The sequence below is a fragment of the Lithobates pipiens genome, unplaced genomic scaffold (genome assembly GCF_037356315.1).
Source record: "Lithobates pipiens isolate NorthernLeopardFrog02 unplaced genomic scaffold, aLitPip1_a1.2 Scaffold_16, whole genome shotgun sequence".
Lineage (NCBI taxonomy): Eukaryota > Metazoa > Chordata > Amphibia > Anura > Ranidae > Lithobates > Lithobates pipiens.
In genome coordinates this window covers 434999552-435021169 of record NW_027507748.1, presented here as the reverse complement: position 1 = coordinate 435021169, position 21618 = coordinate 434999552, and the positions used below count along the sequence as shown (strand labels likewise).

The window sequence follows — 21618 nt, the reverse complement described above, 5'->3', positions numbered from 1 at the left end:
ATGCACCCGATCGATCATCAGATCGTCTAAGGACAAGTCCCCACCCAGACCTTGGAAGAGCCCTTGTATCACCGAAATCAAGTCCTTTGAGCTCACATTTTCACTCAGACCTCTAATTCTTATATTGTTTCTTCTGCTTCTGTTTTCCTGTTCATCTATAGCAGTTCTAGCTTGTATTAAATCTTTTCCCTGTTCTTGTATTCTCTCTTTTAATTGAACCACCTCTTGCTCCATATTAGACACTCTTACATCCAGTTTCCCTATTATTTCCTGTGTTCTTTGAGTGGATACTTTAATCTCCTGGATCTCGGTTTTATAGGAATCCTCCAGCCTGTGTATGTATTGATCCATATCGGACCTGGTAGGGAGGGAGCGGATATATGTTCTTATGTCCCAACTTTCATTATCTCCCTCCCTTTGTTCTGTTAATAACCCTGTCATCTCAATTGGTGAGCTATTCCTGGGCTGACTTGTAGTTTCCACTCCTGATATCCCCAAAGATGTTGATGTTTCTGCCATTTCTAATAATTCCTGCGATATTTGTAATGATCGTGTTGTATGCAATGTTTTTGATAATTGTTGAGGGGATTGAGATTGATCCTGTACCTCTACCTGTGGGTGCATTTGCTGAAAAAATTCCTTGATATCCGTTGTTTGGGTAGCTTGGGCCCCTGTAGAACCTTTATTTCCACCTTCTTTTTGATCCCTTTTATTTTTTTGGCTTTGGGGTGTTTTATTTCCCCTCTTTGGTGCCATAACTTTAGCTTTCCTGGGATTTTCAGCCTTTTTCTAAGAACCATTAATGTCCCTTTAAGGAGATTGCAGTACTTTTCAGCAATAGCTTTGCCTTAGCCTTTGGTAGTCTTTCAGAAAGCCAATATATCTCAATAGCATTTAAATAGCATCCTTATGTATGTATACATAGTAAAACAGTCCATGACATTCCATAATTATATTAATCCAAGCCTTTTTCCTTGTTTGTTTGAATTTTAAATTAATTAATTAAACCGCCATAACTTAATCATTAATATCTTAACAGTGAACCAGCAGATCTAAATTATGTTTGCTTTAGTTTTTAAATGTAAATTTGAGTGCAATTCCTCTCTTCCCTTTCTTTCTATCTCTCTTCCAGGACCTTTTCTCTTTTTTCTTACTTCATTTAATATGTATACAATCCTTTAACCTTTTACCTTGAAATTTTTTTTTTTTTTTTTTTTCACACAGTCCTTAATTTACATTACTTCTTATTTAGTATTGTTGTTAAATCTTACGTCCATCTCTGGTTCCTCACTGCAGCTTTCTCCTTTTCTTTTCCTTGCTTCTGCTGTCACTCAAGCACAAAAAAAAAGTTACCTTCAAGGTCCTCTGGCTCTCTAGTCAGCCCTGGGGTTCCCCGAGGCTCCCCAGGGTTTCCAGCTCTCTGTCTCTTATCAGGGCTCTCCGTAGTTCTCCGTAGCTCCCCTCGAGATTCTTTCTGATCTCCGCCTGGATCCTCCGGGACCGCCGCCGTGTGGACGGTCAAACAGCTGATAGCGTCGGCGGCTGGCTTCCGCCCGCACACCGCCGCTTAAGCCGGACCTTCTCCACCTCCTCAGCTTGGCTGCGTCTCGTTCCTCGGCGCTCCACAGGCTGTCTCGGGTTGACTCGGATTTCTTCGGGTTTCTCTCACTCCCCCTCCCGTTGGAACCTCAGTGGTAAGGCACAGGAGGGCACAAGCGTCCGCTGCAGGTTCGTAGCCAGTCGGATGTATCAGGTATGGCGGTATATGAATCGGCTCTCTTGCTTCTGAGAGTAAAGCAGGTTTTTCCCGGTTAGTAGCTGATATGCGCTTTCTAAGTCTTCAAGCCATGTATGTCAAGCTATAGCAGCGGCAGCATTGGGTCCACTCTACGGAACAGCAACCATCTCTCCCAGCAGCTCCGCCCCCCCCCCCCCCCTTCCCCCAGGTGCAATTACAATTCTCTGTCCTCTACGTCCGCAAATCTGATAGCTTTGCACAATCGCCCACTGCCTAGGTTTTACTGGTTAATAGTGTGGTAGAAGGTGGGAACACTTAACACTTCAAGAAAATTTTGCTGCATTCTAGGGGCATACAAATTGCTTGGGATGTCATCAAGTGCTTGCCAGGTGAGCAAAAACTAGCCAGAGCTGCACTTGGTAGGGAGAGTGTGAGGGATGAATAAATATTAAGAAATCTATGTGCCTGTCCATTGAAAATAACCCTCTTTCCCATTGCTCAATATTTCTAAAAAAAGACTGCCATCTTTATTACAAATTTTGAATAAAGCAAACCATTGATACCTACCTGTCCCTGCTTGTGCTGCTGAACTCTGTGTAGTGAAAAGAAAAGTTGCTGAAGAATATTTTGCATTCAACACTTTTAGGAGTTTCATATGCTGGCATCCCCTACTGTAGTTCCTACCATGAGAACCACAGTGTGTATTGCTGGAGAGATATTTTTTGGGGAGGGAGCATGTGATCAGCACGGGGACAATTTGCAATGTTCAGAGGGTCATGCAGTCTCATAGGACAGTCAGGGGAGAGTATCGCCTCCTGCAAGCTTCAACCAGACACTGATAAAAGTCATAAGACTGCTATATACTGCTGATGAAAAAAGGTATTTAGCAGTTTATAGTTAATAAATAATTGCATTTCCGTGTACTGTGGGAGACCAGATATAGTGAATGCAGGCTCCTGGGTTTAGTAACACTTAAAATGTTTGCTTTAAAGGGGGATTTTTATTCTGTTTTGTTTTTGAAAGCATACTTTTAAGTGCACCTGGGCCCGAGCTATGACCATTAAACTATACATTCTGAACAACTAGTAAAGAAGTTTTAAAACAACCCCTTTTTTTTTTTTTAAGCTGTTTGCATTGTGAAACAATTCTCAAAGATTGCAAAAAAACTGTGAAGTCCGGTTTAAGTTGATTTCTAACAGTTTAGAAATGCCTGCTGTTTATTTACATTAAAGGACTGGCAGATATGCTCTCATAAAAAAAGAAAAATAGGTTCAATTTCAACGAACGTGTTGTGAACTTTGAAAAGGATTTTCTTATAGTTGGGGATGAACAGGGGCTTATTTCGATTTTTCCCAAGTCTGTCTTTCAGGACAGCCACCGTAGAGAGACCCTGGCTCCTCCCCTCTTAGGAAACACCGCCTTAAATTTCACAATTTAAATCTCATCCTCCCTCCGTCCCCTCAGTTATGGTGTTTCCTCCAGTGGAGAGACACCGCTAAGGAACCTGAGCTAAACAGTCGGCGAGACTGAGGCTATGTTATCTAGAGTGGAGGAGACAGTGGTCTCTCTGGCTCCGCTCGGCAGTCCAATCGTCTATCGGACTACATTCAGCAGTCCGGTCAGCTGGCAAGCTGGACTTTCATACTGACCGTTCTAGGAAGAAGTGTCCTTCGTGTAGAGCCTATATGGGGGATTCCTGGACCAAGGCACTTTGTAAGGAGTGTATTGAGGGGTTGGTTAGGGAGCAGGCAGCAAAACAGGGTGCAGACCTGGTGGCTTCTGTGAAGGAACTTTCTAGTACTTTCCAGTCCTTCAAAATGCTCTTTTCTAGTTTCCAGTGGCCTCAGCCCCAGGGCACTCCTCCACCAGCGCAGCAGAGTGTACCACCTAGCCCAGTGGATGTTCCACCCGCGAGTGGGGAGAATCCAGGGGGTTCCAGAGAGGAAGTTGAGGAAGAAGTTGACAGTGCCACCTCAAATTCCCAAGGGGAATCTGATGGTGAGGGATTGGATGGGAAATCCAAAAGAACCTCATGGTATAAACTTTCCCTGGAAGAAGTGGAGGAGCTCTTAGGCGCTATTCATACCACTTTAGGTATACAAGAGGAAAGGAAGGCATTGTCACTCCATGATCAGATGTACAAGGGCCTGGGGGAACAGAAAAAGCGGGTGTTCCCAGTTCATGACATCTTGATTGATGCCATCAAGAAGGAATGGCAGGATCCCGAAAGAAAACCTTTCTTTTCTGGTGCGTTGAAACAAAGGTTTCCTTTTGCGGAAGAGGAGGCTCTTGTCTGGAATAAATCTCCCAGATTAGATGCTGCCTTTTCTCAGGTGTCCAGACATACTGATCTGGCCTTTGAGGACATGGGGGTACTTTCAGACCCTATGAATCGAAGGATGGATTCACTTCTGAAGAAAGCCTGGGATTCATCACAGGGAAACCTTAAGCCTGCCATGGCAGCCACAGTGGTGGCTCGCAATATGGAGTATTGGCTTACCCATATTAAGGCACACATTGAAGCAGGGACGGCAAAGGAGACTATTCTATTCTCCTTTCCCATGCTGCTTAAGGGGGTAGCATACATTGCGGATGCTTCAGCTGAATCTGTGCGAATGTCTGCAAGGTCTACAGCCCTGACCAACTCAGCCAGGAGGGCCTTATGGCTGAAGACATGGCAGGGGGACAATGCGTCCAAAACAAAGCTCCGTGGGATCCCTTTTGCAGGGGACTTGCTGTTTGGGCCAGGTCTTGAAGCAGTGCTAGATCGCACGGCTGATAAGAAAAAGTCCTTTCCCGTTAAGAGGAAGTATGGGGAGCAGTCAAGAAGAAAGACTCATCCTCAGAAAAAGTTTGAAGCCCTTAGAACTGATCGGCAGAAGAAAAGTTGGGGGCTGAAGAGCAAAGGGCGTGGGGGAGCGATTTTTCGCCCTCCTGAACAGCCCAAAAAGTCTCAATGACAGGGTCACGGTGGGAGGAAGGTTGGGGGCCTCCAATCAGTTTGTGTTGGGGATCATCAGAAGAGGTTACCGATTGGAGTTTTCGGAGCCCCCCCTCTGAGACTCCTTGTCACCGAGCTACCACAGTGTGCAGAAAAATCATCTGCCCTTCTTTCCTCTCTTCAGGAATTAGAGGAACAGGTGGTGATGGTACGGGTCCCAGCAGGAGAGACAGGCAAAGGCTTCTATTCTCACATTTTTGTGGTTCGCAAGCCTTTGGGAAAGTTCAGGCTCATCCTGAACCTGAAGCCTCTGAATGTCTCAGTGACCTACAGGAGGTTTCTGATGGATTCAGTTTACTCGGTGAAGGCACTTCTTCCACCAAACTGTTTCATGGCATCGATGGATTTAAAAGATGCATACCTGCATATTCCCATCGCAGAGAGCCACCAGCGTTTCCTCAGGCTGGCAGTGAAAACCTCAGTAGGGGTGCTACACCTCCAGCTCAAAGCACTTCCCTTTGGGCTATCCTCTTCCCCCCCATATCTTCACCAAAGTGATGGCAGAAGTTCTGGCATTCCTGTGTCTCAGGGGAATCTCGGTGATCGCATATCTCGACGATCTTCTCCTGTTTGCCCCTTCTCCGGCACAGTTGATTCGGGATCTAAAGGTAGCAAAAGACCTGTTAGTGAGCCTGAGTTGGCTTCTGAACCTAGAGAAGTCCAACTTAATTCCATCCCAAAGGGTCACTTTCCTGGGGTATGTGTTGGACTCAACAGAACAAAAGGTCTTCCTTCCCTTAGAAAAAATCCAAAAGGTAGACAAAACGTTGCTTCTCCAGGGCAGCCGTCAGATCTCAGTGAGGAAGGTCATGTCGGCCTTGGGCTTGCTAACATCCACGCTCCCAGCAGTTCAGTGGGTGGGGTTACATTTCCGTCCTCTGCAACTATTCTTCTTGAGGGTTTGGGACCACAGCCAGGGGTCTTTGGATTCTCTGATTTCGGTTCCAACTCGGGTCCAGAGGTCCCTTTGGTGGTGGAGAAAGGGGGCAAATTTGTTGCAAACTCTAGAGTGGGTTTTACCAGTATTCAGGGTGGTTACAACCGATGTGAGCGGCTCAGGCTGGGGTGCGCACCGAGACTCCCATTTGGTAGAAGGTACCTGGGAGAGGAAGGAGTCAGAGATCCTTGAATTGGAGGGAGCTGAGAGCAGTAGATCTGGCACTCAGAGCCTTTCAGAGGGAACTCCGGGGACATCATGTGAGAGTCAGGTCGGACAATTCCTCGGTAGTGGCTTATGTCACCAGGAGCGGATCCTTATGGGCTCTAACAAAAGCCATCCTCAGGTGAGCCGAAGCAAATGTCCTGTCCCTTTCAGCGATACATTTGAAGGGGGAGCAAAATCAGGTAGCAGATTTCCTCAGCAGGAGAACACTGAGAGAAGGCAACTGGGTTCTCAAGCAAGAGGTTTTCGAAAGGATCACCCAAAGGTGGGGGATCCCTTCGATAGACCTCTTTGCCTCGAGGGAAAACGCGAAGGTAGCCATCTTCTTTTCCATAAACAGGGGGACGGGGCGTTGGGGGTGGATGCACTAGCACAGAGTTGGAGATTCTCCAGGTGCTATGCTTTTCCCCGCTCCCGTTCTGATCCCTGCAGTGTTAAGGAAGTTTCAGGCGGAGAACACTACTCTTATTCTAATCGCGCCACACTGGCCCAGGAGGCTGTGGTTCTCCATTCAGATTCCATTCATGTCTGTGGAGCCCCCCTGGATTCTCCCAGTCCAGGAGGATCTTCTTTCTCAGGGTCCAATCTGCTGTCCTCGGGTGGAGCGGTGGAACCTTGCAGCTTGGCTACTGAGGAGGAATTGCTGAGGGGCAAAGGGTTCTTGGATCGTTTAGTAGCCACTCTCCTAAGTTGCAGGAAAAAGGAAACGCAGACCATTTACTTGAAGGTATGGAGGCGGTTCAATAGCTGTTGCTCAGAGAACTCCTTTGATGTGCGCAGCTCGGTAGCCGTTCTAGAGTTCCTGCAGGCAGGGGCAGATAAAGGTTTAGCCCTTGAAACCTTGAAGGGTCAGGTATCCGCTTTAAGCGTATTTCTGGAAAGGCATCTAGCAACAGACCCTTGGATAGTTAGGTTCTTTTCTTTAGAGCCTTAAGTAGGCAGAGACCCGTTACAAATTCCACCTTCCCAGTTTGGGATCAATTAGTTTTACAGGTTCTCGCAGGAGAACCTTTTCAGCCATTGGAATCTTGCTGGTTAAGATTGATCACTCTCAAAACTGTGTTTTTGGTGGAGATCACTATGGCAAGGAGAGTGAGTGAACTCGAAGCCCTTTCTGTTAGGGCACCTTTTTTTCAGGTTTTTCCGGACCGTTTGATTTTTAAGACGGTTCCGGCCTTTTTACCTAAGGTAGCCTCTAGTTTTCATAGAGTCCAGGAGATTGTGCTGCCTACTTTCTGTTCAAATCCAGTGAGAGAACAGGAATACATTTTTCATAGATTGAATGTTAGAAAATGTGTCCTTCATTATTTAGATTGCACAAGTCAGTTCAAGAAGTCTGATTCACTTTTTGTGTTATTTTCAGGGGCTAGGAAGGGTTCCAGAGCCTCTAAACGTACACTAGCCATGTGGTTAAGGTCAGCCATTGGGCAGGCTTATGTGACAGGGGGGTTAGAACCCCCAGTTGGCATCAGGGCACACTCAACCAGGGCAGTGGCAACTTCTCAGGCAGAGTGGGCTGGTGCTTCTCCTGAACAGATCTGTAGAGCTGCAACGTGGTCCAGTTTTTCTACGTTCGTGAAGCACTATAGATTGGATCTTCTGTCAGCCAAAGACCAAGCCTTTGATCCTAAAGTGCTGCAAGCAGTAGTCCCACCCTAAGGTAAGGTGCTTGCTTATCCTCTCTACGGTGGCTGTCCTGAAAGACGGACTTGGGAAAAACTGAGGTACTTACGGGTAACATCCTTTTCCGGGAGTCTTTCAGGACAGCACCGGTTCCCACCCAGGTTTTTGGATATCTTTGGGAACTCATCGCATGAGACCGTCAGGTAAGATTAAAAGTATTTGTTTGATGTGTTCTTGTGTCTCCCTAGTTGGCCGGAGGTACTCTGGAAGAACTGAGGGGACGGAGGGAGGATGAGACTTAAATTGTGAAATTGAAGGCGGTGTTTCCTAAGAGGGGAGGAGCCAGGGTCTCTCTCTACGGTGGCTATCCTAAAAGTAAAAACCGGTAAGTAACTGTTTTTTTTTTTTTTTTTTTCTGCTTTAGAATATGTAATATAGAAACATCCTAACCATGATAAACAAAGGCCCCTTTCACACAGTGCCTCTATTTGACAGACCCTGCTTGCTCAGTGGGGGATCGATGCCAGGTTTATCTCCACTTACTGAGCAGAGTGAAGACGGACACAGTCCTCTATGGGGACATCGGGTGAAAATGGACCGCCTGTCTGTTGGCGGATCTGATCATAAAGTAGGACCACCATCCACCTGGATTTTGCCGAAAGGATAACTGCAGATGTCCGCGGACATGCCATGCTCCATAGGGGTGAATAGAGTGTCCGCCTGAAAAACTGACTGACAGACCTGATCGGATAGCCCGTGTGAAAGGGCCCTAAAAGGACTTTAATGGTACCAAAATATAACAATAACTGAATATTTACATAAATATATTAGTTCTCATGCTCTGGGCACAGGTTCTCTACACATCTGTATGTTCATGTGACCTAATACATAGGATAATGTTTTGCAATTTATACTAGTGTGTGTGTATATATATATATATATATATATATATATATATATATATATATATATATATATATATAATTTATAGTGTGTACATATTAATGTATTATGTTTTGATGTGCTGTACCACTGCATAGTTTTTTTTCTGCTTTAATCAAACATGTATTGTTGTACATAGCAGGGGATCCAGAATGCTATGCTTCCTTGCACAGCAAACTCACATTTTAACACCGTCTTGTAAGATGTCACTGTTCCAACACAAATGTCGCAGTCTTGTGTTACATGATAAACATAGGCGTCTGTCAGTCCTGTCCAAGCTACTCTTTATTGCTCTGTACAAGACAGGGTTCATTTCACTACAGTATATAAAGTGTCATGGCATGAGCCTTCACTGAGATACCAATCCAGGATGATGAATCCTTCAAGAGTGATGTTGCTTTTTGCCATCTGCCTGATCTGCTTGGCTTCTATTAGTAAGATGTTGCCTTTTTTTCTGCAAAATATAATTCTGTAATGTTACATGCTTTATTGGCATTGCCATTTTCCCTAACATATGATACAAAGTGCTAAACAGTGTATTTATGCTTACTGGCTGCTGTTTGCCTATTGTGTTTTCGAAATTGCTTCTTTATTACACGACTAAATCTGGTGTATGTAATTATACTTTGCCATTTCTTAAGATCTTAGCATGGATACATTGATATTTTACAATTATTCTTTTGAGAAACAGCATTTCAGATACATTATATTTTAGGATAAGCAAATGAGGGACATTCATTCACTTTTCGCAGAGCTGAACTGGCCAGATTTTTTTTTTCTTTTTTTTTTTTTACAAAACTTCCATGTAAAGTACAAAACTTCCATGTAAAGTGCTATTCAAATTGCACCGCTGTGTACTTTTTAGAATATTAAATGATTTGCAAATTTATAAAGGCTAGTTTCAGCCTCTGAATGTTTTAGAGATATCCCTTTTTAGCTTTGGTAGTATGTCCAGAATTCTGGGAAGTGCATGTATGTGAACATAAATATTTGCAGAAAGCAAGGTTTATAAATGGGGAGCAGAATATTTATGATTAGACCTCGTTTTGGCAACAAGCAGGTATCTCTGATCTTTTACTGTACATGAGAGAACTGTCCATGAATTGACAACAGTAAATTTGTGTAGATTTTTGAATGTTAGTAATGTGATTTAGCACATATGCAATGCCCTACAAGTCAACCTTTGTTCTGACGCACTCAAATTTGCCATTCAAATGTATGATTTTGGTTCAGCTTGTACAACTTTAGCTTTTGCAAAGCTGTTATGGATTCTTGTTTATCAAAGTTTCTTCACCTTTTGTTACTTAAAATGGTGGAGTATGAAATATGAAAGTTTTAAATCTGATTACATGCTGTGGACAACACACGCACTTGTGATTTAAGACAGCTTATAATGGAGACCCAGTGTTGTCTTATTGTTTAACAGGAAAGTAAAAAATTATTTGAAAGAAAGAACAAGCAAAATTACATGTTCAGAATGAGCATAAGTATCATAAACTGTATTGTTATTTTATGAGACTTTTATATTTTAAGGTGACCAGTTTTCTTGTAGTTCATGCTTTGAACTGTAGAAAAGTATGGTTTTGTGGTTGCCCTGTGTTGCAAAGAATTATTTGCACTGACCATCGACAAAACAAAAAAAAAAAACTCGATACTAAAATACCAAAAATTTTTTATAACTAGTTTGAAAATCAGTGTGACCAATTCTGTAGGTCCTGATGAGTCGCTCAACAGACTAGTGGAACTGTGAAAATTTATATCTGCTGAATATATGCATGCAGATATGAAAAATGGTATATGATACTGCGCCACAGAATATATAAAAATGTAAAACTTAGGTTATGTCTGAAAGGGAGAAACTGCCTCTACAATTTGCTACCACCCAAAAAGTGTAGCAAGAAGAATAAGGAAAATGGTGTAGAAATGGCATTAAACCTCTGAGGAGTAAAAGTGTATTGTTTGTTACACGGTACACTTATTGGTATTAAAAAAACTAATTTCTATGACGAAAGTTACCTGATGGGGTTCTGCTATATAGAAATAGAGTGTGAGGTCAAAATAATGAAATCCAAAGTCTGTAAATGCCAAAAAATCGACTATGGCGTTAGACCCTCTGTCTGGTGTGTGAAAATTATGACCAAAGAAATTGTAACCAAAAAAAGAATTATTTGTTAATGTGCTTGAAACCTCCAAAAAAGAAGAAAAAGTGAAAATACAATTACACTTTAGAATGTGTTAGACCCTCTGTATCTCAAATCTGTGTTGCCCAAAATGATGAAAGGTAATGGTGTCTATTATTGTCGTGTGAAAATTTTGGTGGCTTTTGTGGTCTTTCCATCCCTAACTGTGTTTGGCCCTCTGTGGTAAAAAAAAAAACCTTTTCAATTTACCAATACCGTAATTAAAAAGCTAAAAGCTTATAAAGTGTATAAGAGGAAATCAAACCACATGAGTATTAGAGAAAAAAAGGAAAAAACATACTTCAATTACTTAGAGGTGTGTTAGATATGTCTTGCCTGCAAAAAAACAAACAAAAACGTTTTGTACAGCAATAGTCTGGATAAATTAATTGCATGATTAACTGTTAATCTGACAGATTTTAATATACTGTAGATGTTAAAATGAATTGTGAAAGGGATTCTCTTGATATGATCACTAATCATCGGCGTTCACATTAGATTGCGACCGAGTTTGAATCATCTGTGAAAAAAAAATATATACCTTACATGTCCAGCCTGAGGATATTTGTGTTCAAACATGCTGCTGTTTTTTAATCTTGTGTCATATGCCCTTACAGTGGAAATCTTTAAGATATCATCTGACTTTTAATATTCAACCCACATGTCTATGATTTGCATTATTTCCAGAGTTTATCTGATATATGGTTTTTCCTGTGTCACATGTCAAGGCTTCAGAATTTATTACTGTATGTAACTATACATGTATATCTTTGGGTAAACTTAAAGATGCAGTAAATGGGTGGTTTCCATAATTAGCACACTTTTTAGGTGTGAGAGAATACACTCTTTGCACTCCTTTCCTGAACAATTTATCTTTGTGACAGGATGGAGGCTGAGATACGTGTAGGAATAACTGATTTCTGTGCGGTAAAGGGGTTCTATTAAAATGAAGACTTGTGCAACTGTGCCTAATGGAAATAGCCATTTTAATGCTGCATACTGATTTAGGCATGTGGAAACCTAAACCTTTTCATGGAGTCACTAGTATGCAACACATAAGTCACGTTGCTTGCTTTTTATAATGAAATTATATAAATAAGGTCTCACACACTGTAGAGCCATACACCACCAAGTATGAGCATATTTGCGTAGCAGGTAGCATGTGGGCAGTCTTGATTACCAGTCCTATATTTGTACAGGCTTGCTGATCACATGCTACCTGCTACACAAATATGCTCATTCTTGGCAGTGTACAGTCCCACACGGCCATGAGGAACATAAAGAGCACAAATATATAGGGAGTGTATCTATTACAAAAGTATTTTTTGTTGGATGAAGTAGGAAATAATTAAAGCCTAAAACTTGGAGTAGTGCTTTGATCAGAACTGAATAACACACGTGGCTCACTTGGTGACAGAATGCCCTTTTTGTCTTGAAAAAACCCAGAACAATATGTCTTATCTTGAAGCATGTTCCAAAACCTCCACATGCATAATTTTTCAAATAATTCTGCTAATTGGCAGTCTAGACTCTCCTCCGTCCCCACATTAGCTTGCACCACCTGATACTTATTGGGAGAGCTTCTCATTGACTTAAAGCAAGCTCCATCCATAACTGCTATTTCATTGATGATGTGCTGAATTATGTCTGGGGTAATCTATTGACATGATATCATAAATCATGTAAACTTCTATCAGATTTCCATGGACATTTCAAAGTCAAGTTGTATTATCATGCCCAACAGATGGTTTTTCATATTGTCAAAAATTCAACTAAATTGGTATTTCAGCAACATTAGAGCAACACTTTTGCTGTGGCTTTGTAATCACAAAGATATTTTTTCCACTGGAGTTTCCATGAGATTTTATTTAAAAAGATGATTCAACCTTTAGTGTTTATGTAAAACATTTGATGAGTGGCCCTTTCAACGGTATCTGCTTAATTTTCCAAAATGTTTAAGACATAATCTGAAAATGGTAAACCTGTTTTTTTCCTTCTATTCAAGATCCCAGTACCTCCCACCACTCAGTGTAGGCATTCATATATTCTTAGATTAGATTAGAACATGTAGGAGAACAATTGGTTTCTAGAAGGTACACAGACTGATCTTAAGTCTAATATTTAATACGTTAAGCCAAAAATGCTCTAAGGTTTCCTTTCTCATGAATTATTCATAAGCTTATGGGCAGAGCACATCTCGGCAAGTCATGCTGGAACCTTGCCTTTAAAATCCGAGCCTTGCCTTTCACAGCATCGCCAAAAGGAGGGGACCAAGAAGGCAATAAAGGACAATGTCTTGCATCACACATGACAACATTTTAGGTATTGGCCGTGACCACATACAGTATATTGTAAAACAATGACTGTATGTATAATAAAAAATGAGACAGAGATTATAATATATATATATGTGTATATATATAAAATATAGAGCGCGTCGGTCACAGCAGTATGTGCAATAGCAATCAAGCCTTCCCAAGGGCTTATATTATAGAATAAATCGAGTGTAATTGCTGCACAAAAAAAAATGTTTTAATGAAGTTTAAAACCTCAAAAAATTCAGGCAGGCATGGTAAGTTTCGGGCTAATACAGATCACACCCTTCTTCAAAACCGTGTGCCTATTAATGACCACATACATGGAACAATATATATAGAGCTCATCAGCAGTCTATTAAACAATCTGGAATCAATTAACCACATCAGCCCCGGTAGATTTGGCTGCTCAATGCCCAGGCCATTTTTTGTGATACGGCACTGCGTCGCTTTAACTGACAATTGTGCAGTCGTGCGACACTGTACCCACACAATATTTACGTCCTTTTTTCCCCACAAATGGAGCTTTCTTTTGATGGTATTTGATCACTTCTGCAATTTTTTTTTATAAACAAAAAAGCAACAATTTTGAAAAAAACACACAATATTTTGTAATTTTTGCTATTATAAATATCCCCAATTTTTTAAAAAAGCTATTTTTTTTCTCGGTTTAGGACGATATGTATTTTTTTTACATATTTTTGGTTATAAAAATCGCAATAAGTATATGTTGATTGGTTTGCGCAAAAGTTATAGCGTCTACAAAATAGGGGATAGATTTGACATTTTTATTATTTATTATTAAAATTATTATATTTATTATTTTTTTACACTGTACCCACACAATATTTACGTCCTTTTTTCCCACAAATAGAGCTTTCTTTTGATGGTATTTGATCACTTCTGCAATTTTTTTTTATAAACAAAAAAGCAACAATTTTGAAAAAAACACACAATATTTTGTAATTTTTGCTATTATAAATATCCCCAATTTTTTAAAAAAGCTATTTTTTTTTCTTGGTTTAGGCCGATATGTATTTTTTTTACATATTTTTGGTTATAAAAATCGCAATAAGTATATGTTGATTGGTTTGCGCAAAAGTTATAGCGTCTACAAAATAGGGGATAGATTTGACATTTTTATTATTTATTATTAAAATTATTATTTTTATTATTTTTTTATTTAATAATGGCGGCAATCTGCGATTTTTATCCAGACTGCGACATTATGGCGGACACATCGGACACTTTTGACACATTTTTGGGTCGATTGACAATTATACAGAAATCAGTGCTATAAAAATGGACTGATTGTTGTATAAATGTCACTGGCAGGGAAGGGGTTAACACTAGGGGGTGATCAAGGGGTTAACTGTGTTCTCTAGTGTGTGTTCTAACTGTAGTGGGTGGGTACTGACTATAGGAGATGACAGATCGTTGTTCCTAGCTATTAGGAACTCATGATCTGCATCGCCTCTCCTCACAGAACAGGGATTTATGTGTTTACATACACACGTCCCTGTTCTGCCTCTCGTATACATGATCTCTCGTTGCCAGTAGTCATCGTGGCCACTAGTCACGGGCATCGGCACCCCCACAGTGCAGCGGGCACACGCCTGCTGTCCTGCTTAAAGGAGCCGACGTACAGCTACCACTGTTTGCAGGATCGTGCCGACCTGCCGCAGTATAATGACGGCGGCTTGTCTGAAAGTGATTAATTGATAGATCATTGTGTGAAACATTTAGTGAATACATAATATAACAGGTATGACAATATTCTCACACTTCACATAATTTATAAATCGGGAATCCTATATAGAAAAATAAATAATAAAAATGTATACAAATATATAAAAGTGAAATAAAAAAATAAAAGTGAAAACATTAATTTTAAATATATATACAAGAACAATCCTAAAATCAAATGTAAAAAACTAATTTGTATACATGAAAAAAAATATAGATAAACTGTGATCTGTAAACCTAATTAATAGTGTGCATGTCATGTGACTCGTATCAAAACGTAAAAAGTATACCATTTTAGAGAAATAAATACAAATCAAAATCTGAATTTAACCCTTTAGGGTATCAAGCCGATGTATCCAATTAACTTATTTTTCTCAACTCCAATTCCCTATTACTCCCCTGTCTGTTTTTTGACACACCATTAATGACCATAAATCTAAGCTGCAAAACCCTATTTGTCCAACTTATCCCTAATGGAATATTGGTATCTTGCGATACCATCTTTTATTTTCTGTGTGGTATGCCCTACATAGAGGAGGCTGCAAGGGCATTTGATGATGTATATGACATAGGAGGATTGACAGTTATAATAGTCTTTTATTGATATGTCATTTGGGGATGTGAAAAACGTTTGCCCTTAATCATACTAGAGTACTTTGTACACATCAAAGGCAGGGAAAAAATCTGTTGTTTTGGTCAGATTTGACAAATTTTTATCATAAATAGTCTTCCCTCTATGGTATGAGGGTAGAGGGGGATAGTAAAACTATTCAGAATTGACCAGTGTTTTTTTAATGATGTTTATTTTTTTTGAAAATGGGTGAAATTGAGAAATGAAAGGCACTCTGCGACCCGAAGCATGAATTTTAGTATTATGTAAATTGATACGTTCTCTATGAACCGTATCTCTGGGATATCCTCACTGTCGCAGCCTGTCTTCCATTTCATTTAGTCTAATTTCTGAGTGCCAGAATTGCTAGTGATCCTTGCTACCTGTTTGAATTGACTCCGGGGGATAGATTTGAAAACTCCTGGGGGAATGGAAGCTAGAAAATTTTCATGATTTATTTTTATTTTTGGTTTTCTGTATAGGATTCCCGATTGATATCTGTGATGTGTGGGAATATTGTCATACCTATTTTCACACAATGATCTATCAATTCATACCAGATTGTTTGATTATTTAATAGATTGCTGATGAGATCTATATATATTGTCCCATGTATGTGGTCATTTATAGGCATGAGGTTTTGAAGAACGTGCCTGATCTGTATTAGCCCGAAACTGTTACCATGACTGCCTGAATTTCTCTTTTGTTCCTTAACGGACACAGCACCTTTAATCTTGACCTTAGGGTTATATCGCCACCTTCAGGAGAGGACTAGGCAGAACATGTAAAAACAGCAAAACTTCACAGTACCGCCCAGGAGGTGGTCCTACTGGCTATAACCCCCTCACTCTTCTTCCAGCAGCTCAGTTTTTTTCTGCCTGCCCCTGTGTGACTGGGCATAGGGGATGCGGAACATGTACCTGGCTGGGGGGGTCTCTGGGTCCTGGCAGGGGGCTGTGCTGGGTGGTTGGTGGTCCGCTCGTTTTCTCCCTGTTTTTAGGCTGTTTTTGAAAATCACCATACAGACTCTCCGGGAGTTTAGTTGGGTGTTGAACCTCCAGAAGTCGGTGTTAGTGCCAACTCAATGCCTGGAATACCTGAGCTTGATTCTAGACTCCTCAGAGGCGAGAGTCTTTCTCCCTTCAGACAAGCTGCAGACTCTTCAATCTGCGGTGAAGTTATTGATGTCCCGCAGGTGGTCATCCCTGCATTTTTTGCATGCAAGTTCTGGGTCTCATGGTAGCCACTTTGTAGGGGGTACCATATGCTCAATCCCACACTTGAGTCTAGCAGAAAGATCCTGCTCAAATGGGACAAATCTCCAGCATCCCTGGATTGTCAAATTCGGGTGAGCCAGCTAGTCAGGGATTCCCTTCTCTGGTGGCTGAGGTCTCCGGCCCTTTGGTCTGGGAAGTCATTCCTTCCTCTTCATTGGACGGTGATCACAACGGACGCAGGCCTGACTACAGTCAGGGCATACAGTCAGCCCAGGGTCATTGGACGCAGGAAGAATCCTGTCTGTCCTGGAACTTTGGGCTATCAGGTGGTGCCTCTCCACTTGGTCACGGAGGTTACAGGGGCATAAGGTCAGGATCCAGTCGGACAACGCCATGGCGGTGGCGTATGTCAACCATCAAGGAGGGACAAGGAGCTCGACTGCAGCGCTAGAGGTTGCGCACATCCTGCAGTGGGCAGAGCGGCTCTGTCTGGCACTGTCGGCCGTATACATTCCGGGTATAGAAAACTGGCAGGCGGACTACCTCAGTCATCAGCTGCTGGACCGGGGGAATGGTCGCTGCATCCAGAAGTATTTCAGCTAATTTGCCTAAAGTGGGCCATGCCAGATGTGGATCTCTTGGACACTCGGCTCAATCAGAAGGTACAGAGGTTTGTGGCCAGGTTAAGAGACCCCTGGGCTGATGCGTCAGACATGTTGGTGGCTCCATGGGGGCACTATCGGCTGATTTATGCCTTCCCCCCCGCTCAGACTCCTACCCCGTCTTCTATGCAGAGTGGAGGCAGAGGGGATTCCATTGATTCTGATTGCCCCAGATTGGCCTCGACATCCTTGGTACGCCGACATAGAACGGTGGCGGATATTCCTTGGAGGCTGCCGATACAAGCGGACCTTCTGTCGCAAAGTCCAATACTTCATCCTGCTTTACCATCGCTGGTAACGGCATGGCTGTTGAAAGCCAGGTGCTAAGGGTCCGAGGACTGTTGGATTCAGTAATCTCCACTATGCTGAGGGCACAGAAGTCCCCTTCTCAGTAGATTTATCATCATACGTGGAAGGCCTACATCTCCATGTGTGAGGAAATGGGGTGGTGTCCATGTACATATTCAGTTTCCAGGATGCTGCTGTTGCTGTTTGCAGCAAGGAGTGGATCAGAAACTTGCATTAACCACTAGCCCACTGCCCACCGTCCGGTGGGACGGTAAGGCTCTTATTCTGGGCAGACATCATATGATGTCCTTTCACAGCCGATCACTAAATGCCAACAAACCGCGGTAACGAGATGTTACCGGGTTCTCCTCCTCACAAACCGATCATTTGTGAAAAGCAGATTGCAGTAACATCTCATTACCGCCTACAGTGTACACCAGCACACACTGATTTCCCCCCCAATAAAGAGGACCTGTCATCACCTATCAAAGTACCTGTCACAGTTCATCTGAGTACCTGTCACAATCCGCCAGAATACCCGAGTACCTGTCACAATCCATCAGAGTACCTGAGTACCTGTCACAATCCGTCAGAATACCCGAGTACCTGTCACAGTCCATCTGAGTACCCGAGTACCTGTCAGTCCATCAGAGTACCCGAGTACCTGTCACAATCCGTCAGAATACCCGAGTACCTGTCACAGTCCATCAGAGTACCCGAGTACCTGTCACAGTCCTTCAGAGTAACCGAGTACCTGTCACCAGCCCATCAGAGTACCCGAGTACCTGTCACCAGCCCATCAGAGTACCCAAATACCTGTCACAGTCCATATGAGTACCGGGTACCTGTCACTGCCCTTCATAGTACCCGAATACCAGTCACCAGCCCATCAGAGTACCCGAGTACCTATCTGTAGCCCATCAGAGTACCCGAGTACCTGTCGCCAGGCCATCAGAGTACCCAAGTACCTGTCACCAGGCCATCAGAGTACCCGAGTGCCTGACACCAGCCCAGCAAAGTACCTGAGTACCTGTCACCAGGCCATCAGAGTAACTGAGTACCTGTCACCAGGCCACCAGAGTAACCAAGTACCTGTCACCAGGCCACCAGAGTAACCAAGTACCTGTCACCAGGCCATCAGAGTAACCGAGTACTTGTCACCAGCCCATCAGCGTACCCGAGTACTTGTCACCAGCCCATCAGCGTACCCGAGTACTTTTCACCAGCCCATCAGAGTACCCGAGTACCTGTCACCAGCCCATCCGAGTAAACGAGTACCTGTCACCAGCTCATCGGAGTACCCGATTACCTGTCACCAGCCCATCAGAGTACCCAATTACCTGTCTGCAGTTCATCAAGTTACCCGAGTACCTGTCTCCAGCCCATCCGAGTACCTATCTGCAGCCCATACCTCATAGAATATATGTTGGGATGTTTGCATTCCAAAATGGGGTCATTTTGTGGGTAATTCCACTGGGCTGGTGCTCAAGGACCTTCAAAAGTGTGATGGATAGGAATAAAATGAGATGTGTAATTTATGCTCCTAAAACGCCTGAAGGTACTACTTCAATGTTGGTCCTCTGTATGTGACCAGGCTGTGTAAAAGTCTCACACATGTGGTATCGCCATACTCAGAAAGAGTAGCAGAATGTGTTTTGAGGTGTCATTTTTGCTATATACATACTGTGTTGGAAATATCTTATAAATTGACAACTTTGTGTAAAAAAAAAAAAAGTGCGTTTTCATTTTTTCCCACATTTTCTAAAAACTTCTGGAAAAAAATGAACTGTTCAAAAGACTCATTATGCCACATAGATTATATGTTGGGGTGTTTGCTTTCCAAGATGGGGTAATTTTGTGGGCAGTTCCATTGTCCTTGTGTTCCAGGGCCTTCAAAAGTGTAATAGGTGGTTGAAAAATGAGATGTCATTTATGCTCCTAGAATGCCTGAAAGGGCCACTTCAATGTTGGGCCTTTGTATGTGGCCAGGCTGTGTAAAAGTCTCACTTGCATATGCTGCTTGTGAGAAATAACCTGATATGACAATTTTGCAAAATAAAAAATCTTCATTTTGCAAAGGATTGTAGGAAAAAAATACAACTTAAAAAAACTCACCCTGCTACCTAATACCTTGAAATGTCTACTTTCTAAAAAGGGGTCATGGGGGGGGGGGGGGGGGGAGAGTGTATTTGAACTTTCCTGACTTGTTAGTGTCTCAAATGTATTTATTTTATTTTTACCAAAGATATGTAGCAGTATAAATTTTGGCCAAAATTTATGCAGACAGAAACAAAGAAAAAAGCATTTTTTTCACAAAATGTAAGTTTAGGCAAAATTAAATTTTTTTTTTATTTATAGCACAAAAAAATAAAAAACTCACTAGTGATTAAATACCACCAAAAGAAAGCTCTATTTGTGTGAAAAAAAAGGACGCAAGTTTCATATGGGTACATTGTTGCATGATTGAGTAATTGTCATTCAAATTGTAAAGCTGAAAATTGGTCTGGGCAGGAAGGGGGTGTAAGTGCCCTGTATTGAGGTGGTTAAGCACCATTAAGGGGCAGGTATCAGCTTTGGTTGCCTTTTTTCAGTGACCTTTGGCGACTCATTCCTTGGTGAGTATGTTTGTTCAGGGGGTTCGACATATGGCCCCTCTTTTTAGTCTTTTAGTGGCTATTACATCTGCCAGGAGGGTTTCTGAGTTGGCGGCCTTGTCATGCAAGTCTCCCTACTTGATCCTCCACAAGGATAAGGCGGTGCTGCTTTTGCAGCCTTCGTTTCTTCCAAAGGTTGTTTCGTTTCGCTCTCATCTAAATGAGGATATTGTGCTTCTGTCCTTATGTCCTCGGCCATCACATCCCAAAGAGGTTGCTTTGCATTCTTTGGACGTGGTCCAGGCTCTGCGCGTGTATCTGCTACAGCTCCTTTCCGGAGGTTGGACTCGCTGTTTGTATCGGTGGCTGGTCTGAAGAAGGGCCTGGCGGTCTCATCGGCCACCCTTTCTCGGTGGATCAGACAGATTGTGGTTCAGGCTTATGCCATAATGGGCCGGGCGCCCCCCTTTCCTGTCACGGCACATTCTACCAGGGAAATTGGGGCCTCCTGGGCTTTCCGACATCAAGCGTCCGTTTCCAAGGTGTGTAAGGTGGCGACCTGGTTGTCCGTGCACACTTTCACAAAATTTTACAAGGTTGATGTGAGCGCATCTTTGGATGTGTGCTTCGGCTGCAAGGTTTTGCAGGCAGCCGTTTAAGGTTGCAACTCCTCTGTTGAGTTCTTTTTGTTATAGGTGGAGTTTATTTTCTTGCTGTTCCTACTCCTTGTTTTTTGACACTGCTTGGGGACGTCCCTAAGGTCAAGATTAAAGGTGCTGTGTCTGTCAATGAACAAAAGAGAAAATAGGATTTTTGTACTCATCGTAAAATCCTTTTCTCTGAAGTTCATTGACGGACACAGCACCCACCCCTCCTATTTATGTTATGTACTGCTTTTTGACGAACTGAGCTGCTGGAAGCAGAGTGATGGGTTATAGCCAGTAGGACCGCCCCCAGGCGGTACTGTGCAGTTTTGCTGTTTTTACATGTTCTGCCTAGTCCTCTCCTAAAGGTGGCAATATAACCCTAAGCTCAAGATTAAAGGCGCTGTGTCGGTCAATGAACTGCAGAGAAAAGGATTTTACGGTGAGTACAAAAATCCTATTTTTTTTGGGATGTTTTAAACTTCTTCATTAAAACTTCTTTTTTTTGTACAGCAATCCCACTCAATTTATTATATATATATATATACATATATATACATATATACACACACACTATATTACCAAAAGTATTGGGATGCCTGCCTTTACAAATTTAACCACTTGCTGACCAGCCACCGCCATTTTACGGCGGCAGGACGGCCCGTTCCCACGAATCGCCATACTGGTACGTCAGCTCCTCTAAGAGCCATAGCAGGAGCACCAACTGCACGGCGGGGGACCCAATGCGAGTGGCCGGCAGTTGCAATGTCCATAGGCCACCCACGATCGTGCGCACAAGAGCCAGAACAGGGATCTGTTTGTGTAAACAAGAAGGCCTGGATCGCAGTCTCCACTCTATTTCATCCCAAAGGTTTTCTATTGGGTTGAGGTCAGGA

The 21618-nt window shown here is 42.4% G+C and overlaps 1 protein-coding gene across 1 annotated transcript in view; it reads left to right on the top strand.

Moving 5' to 3' along the window:
* Positions 1 to 8745: 8745 nt before the first annotated feature.
* Positions 8746 to 21618, top strand: part of LOC143983204 (otospiralin-like) — a 65585-nt gene continuing 52712 nt past the window's right edge. The window contains exon 1 of the mRNA XM_077482635.1: positions 8746 to 8900. Coding sequence (XP_077338761.1) covers positions 8837 to 8900 — 64 coding nt within the window. The 5' untranslated portion in view covers positions 8746 to 8836. The remainder of the gene's footprint in view (positions 8901 to 21618) is intronic.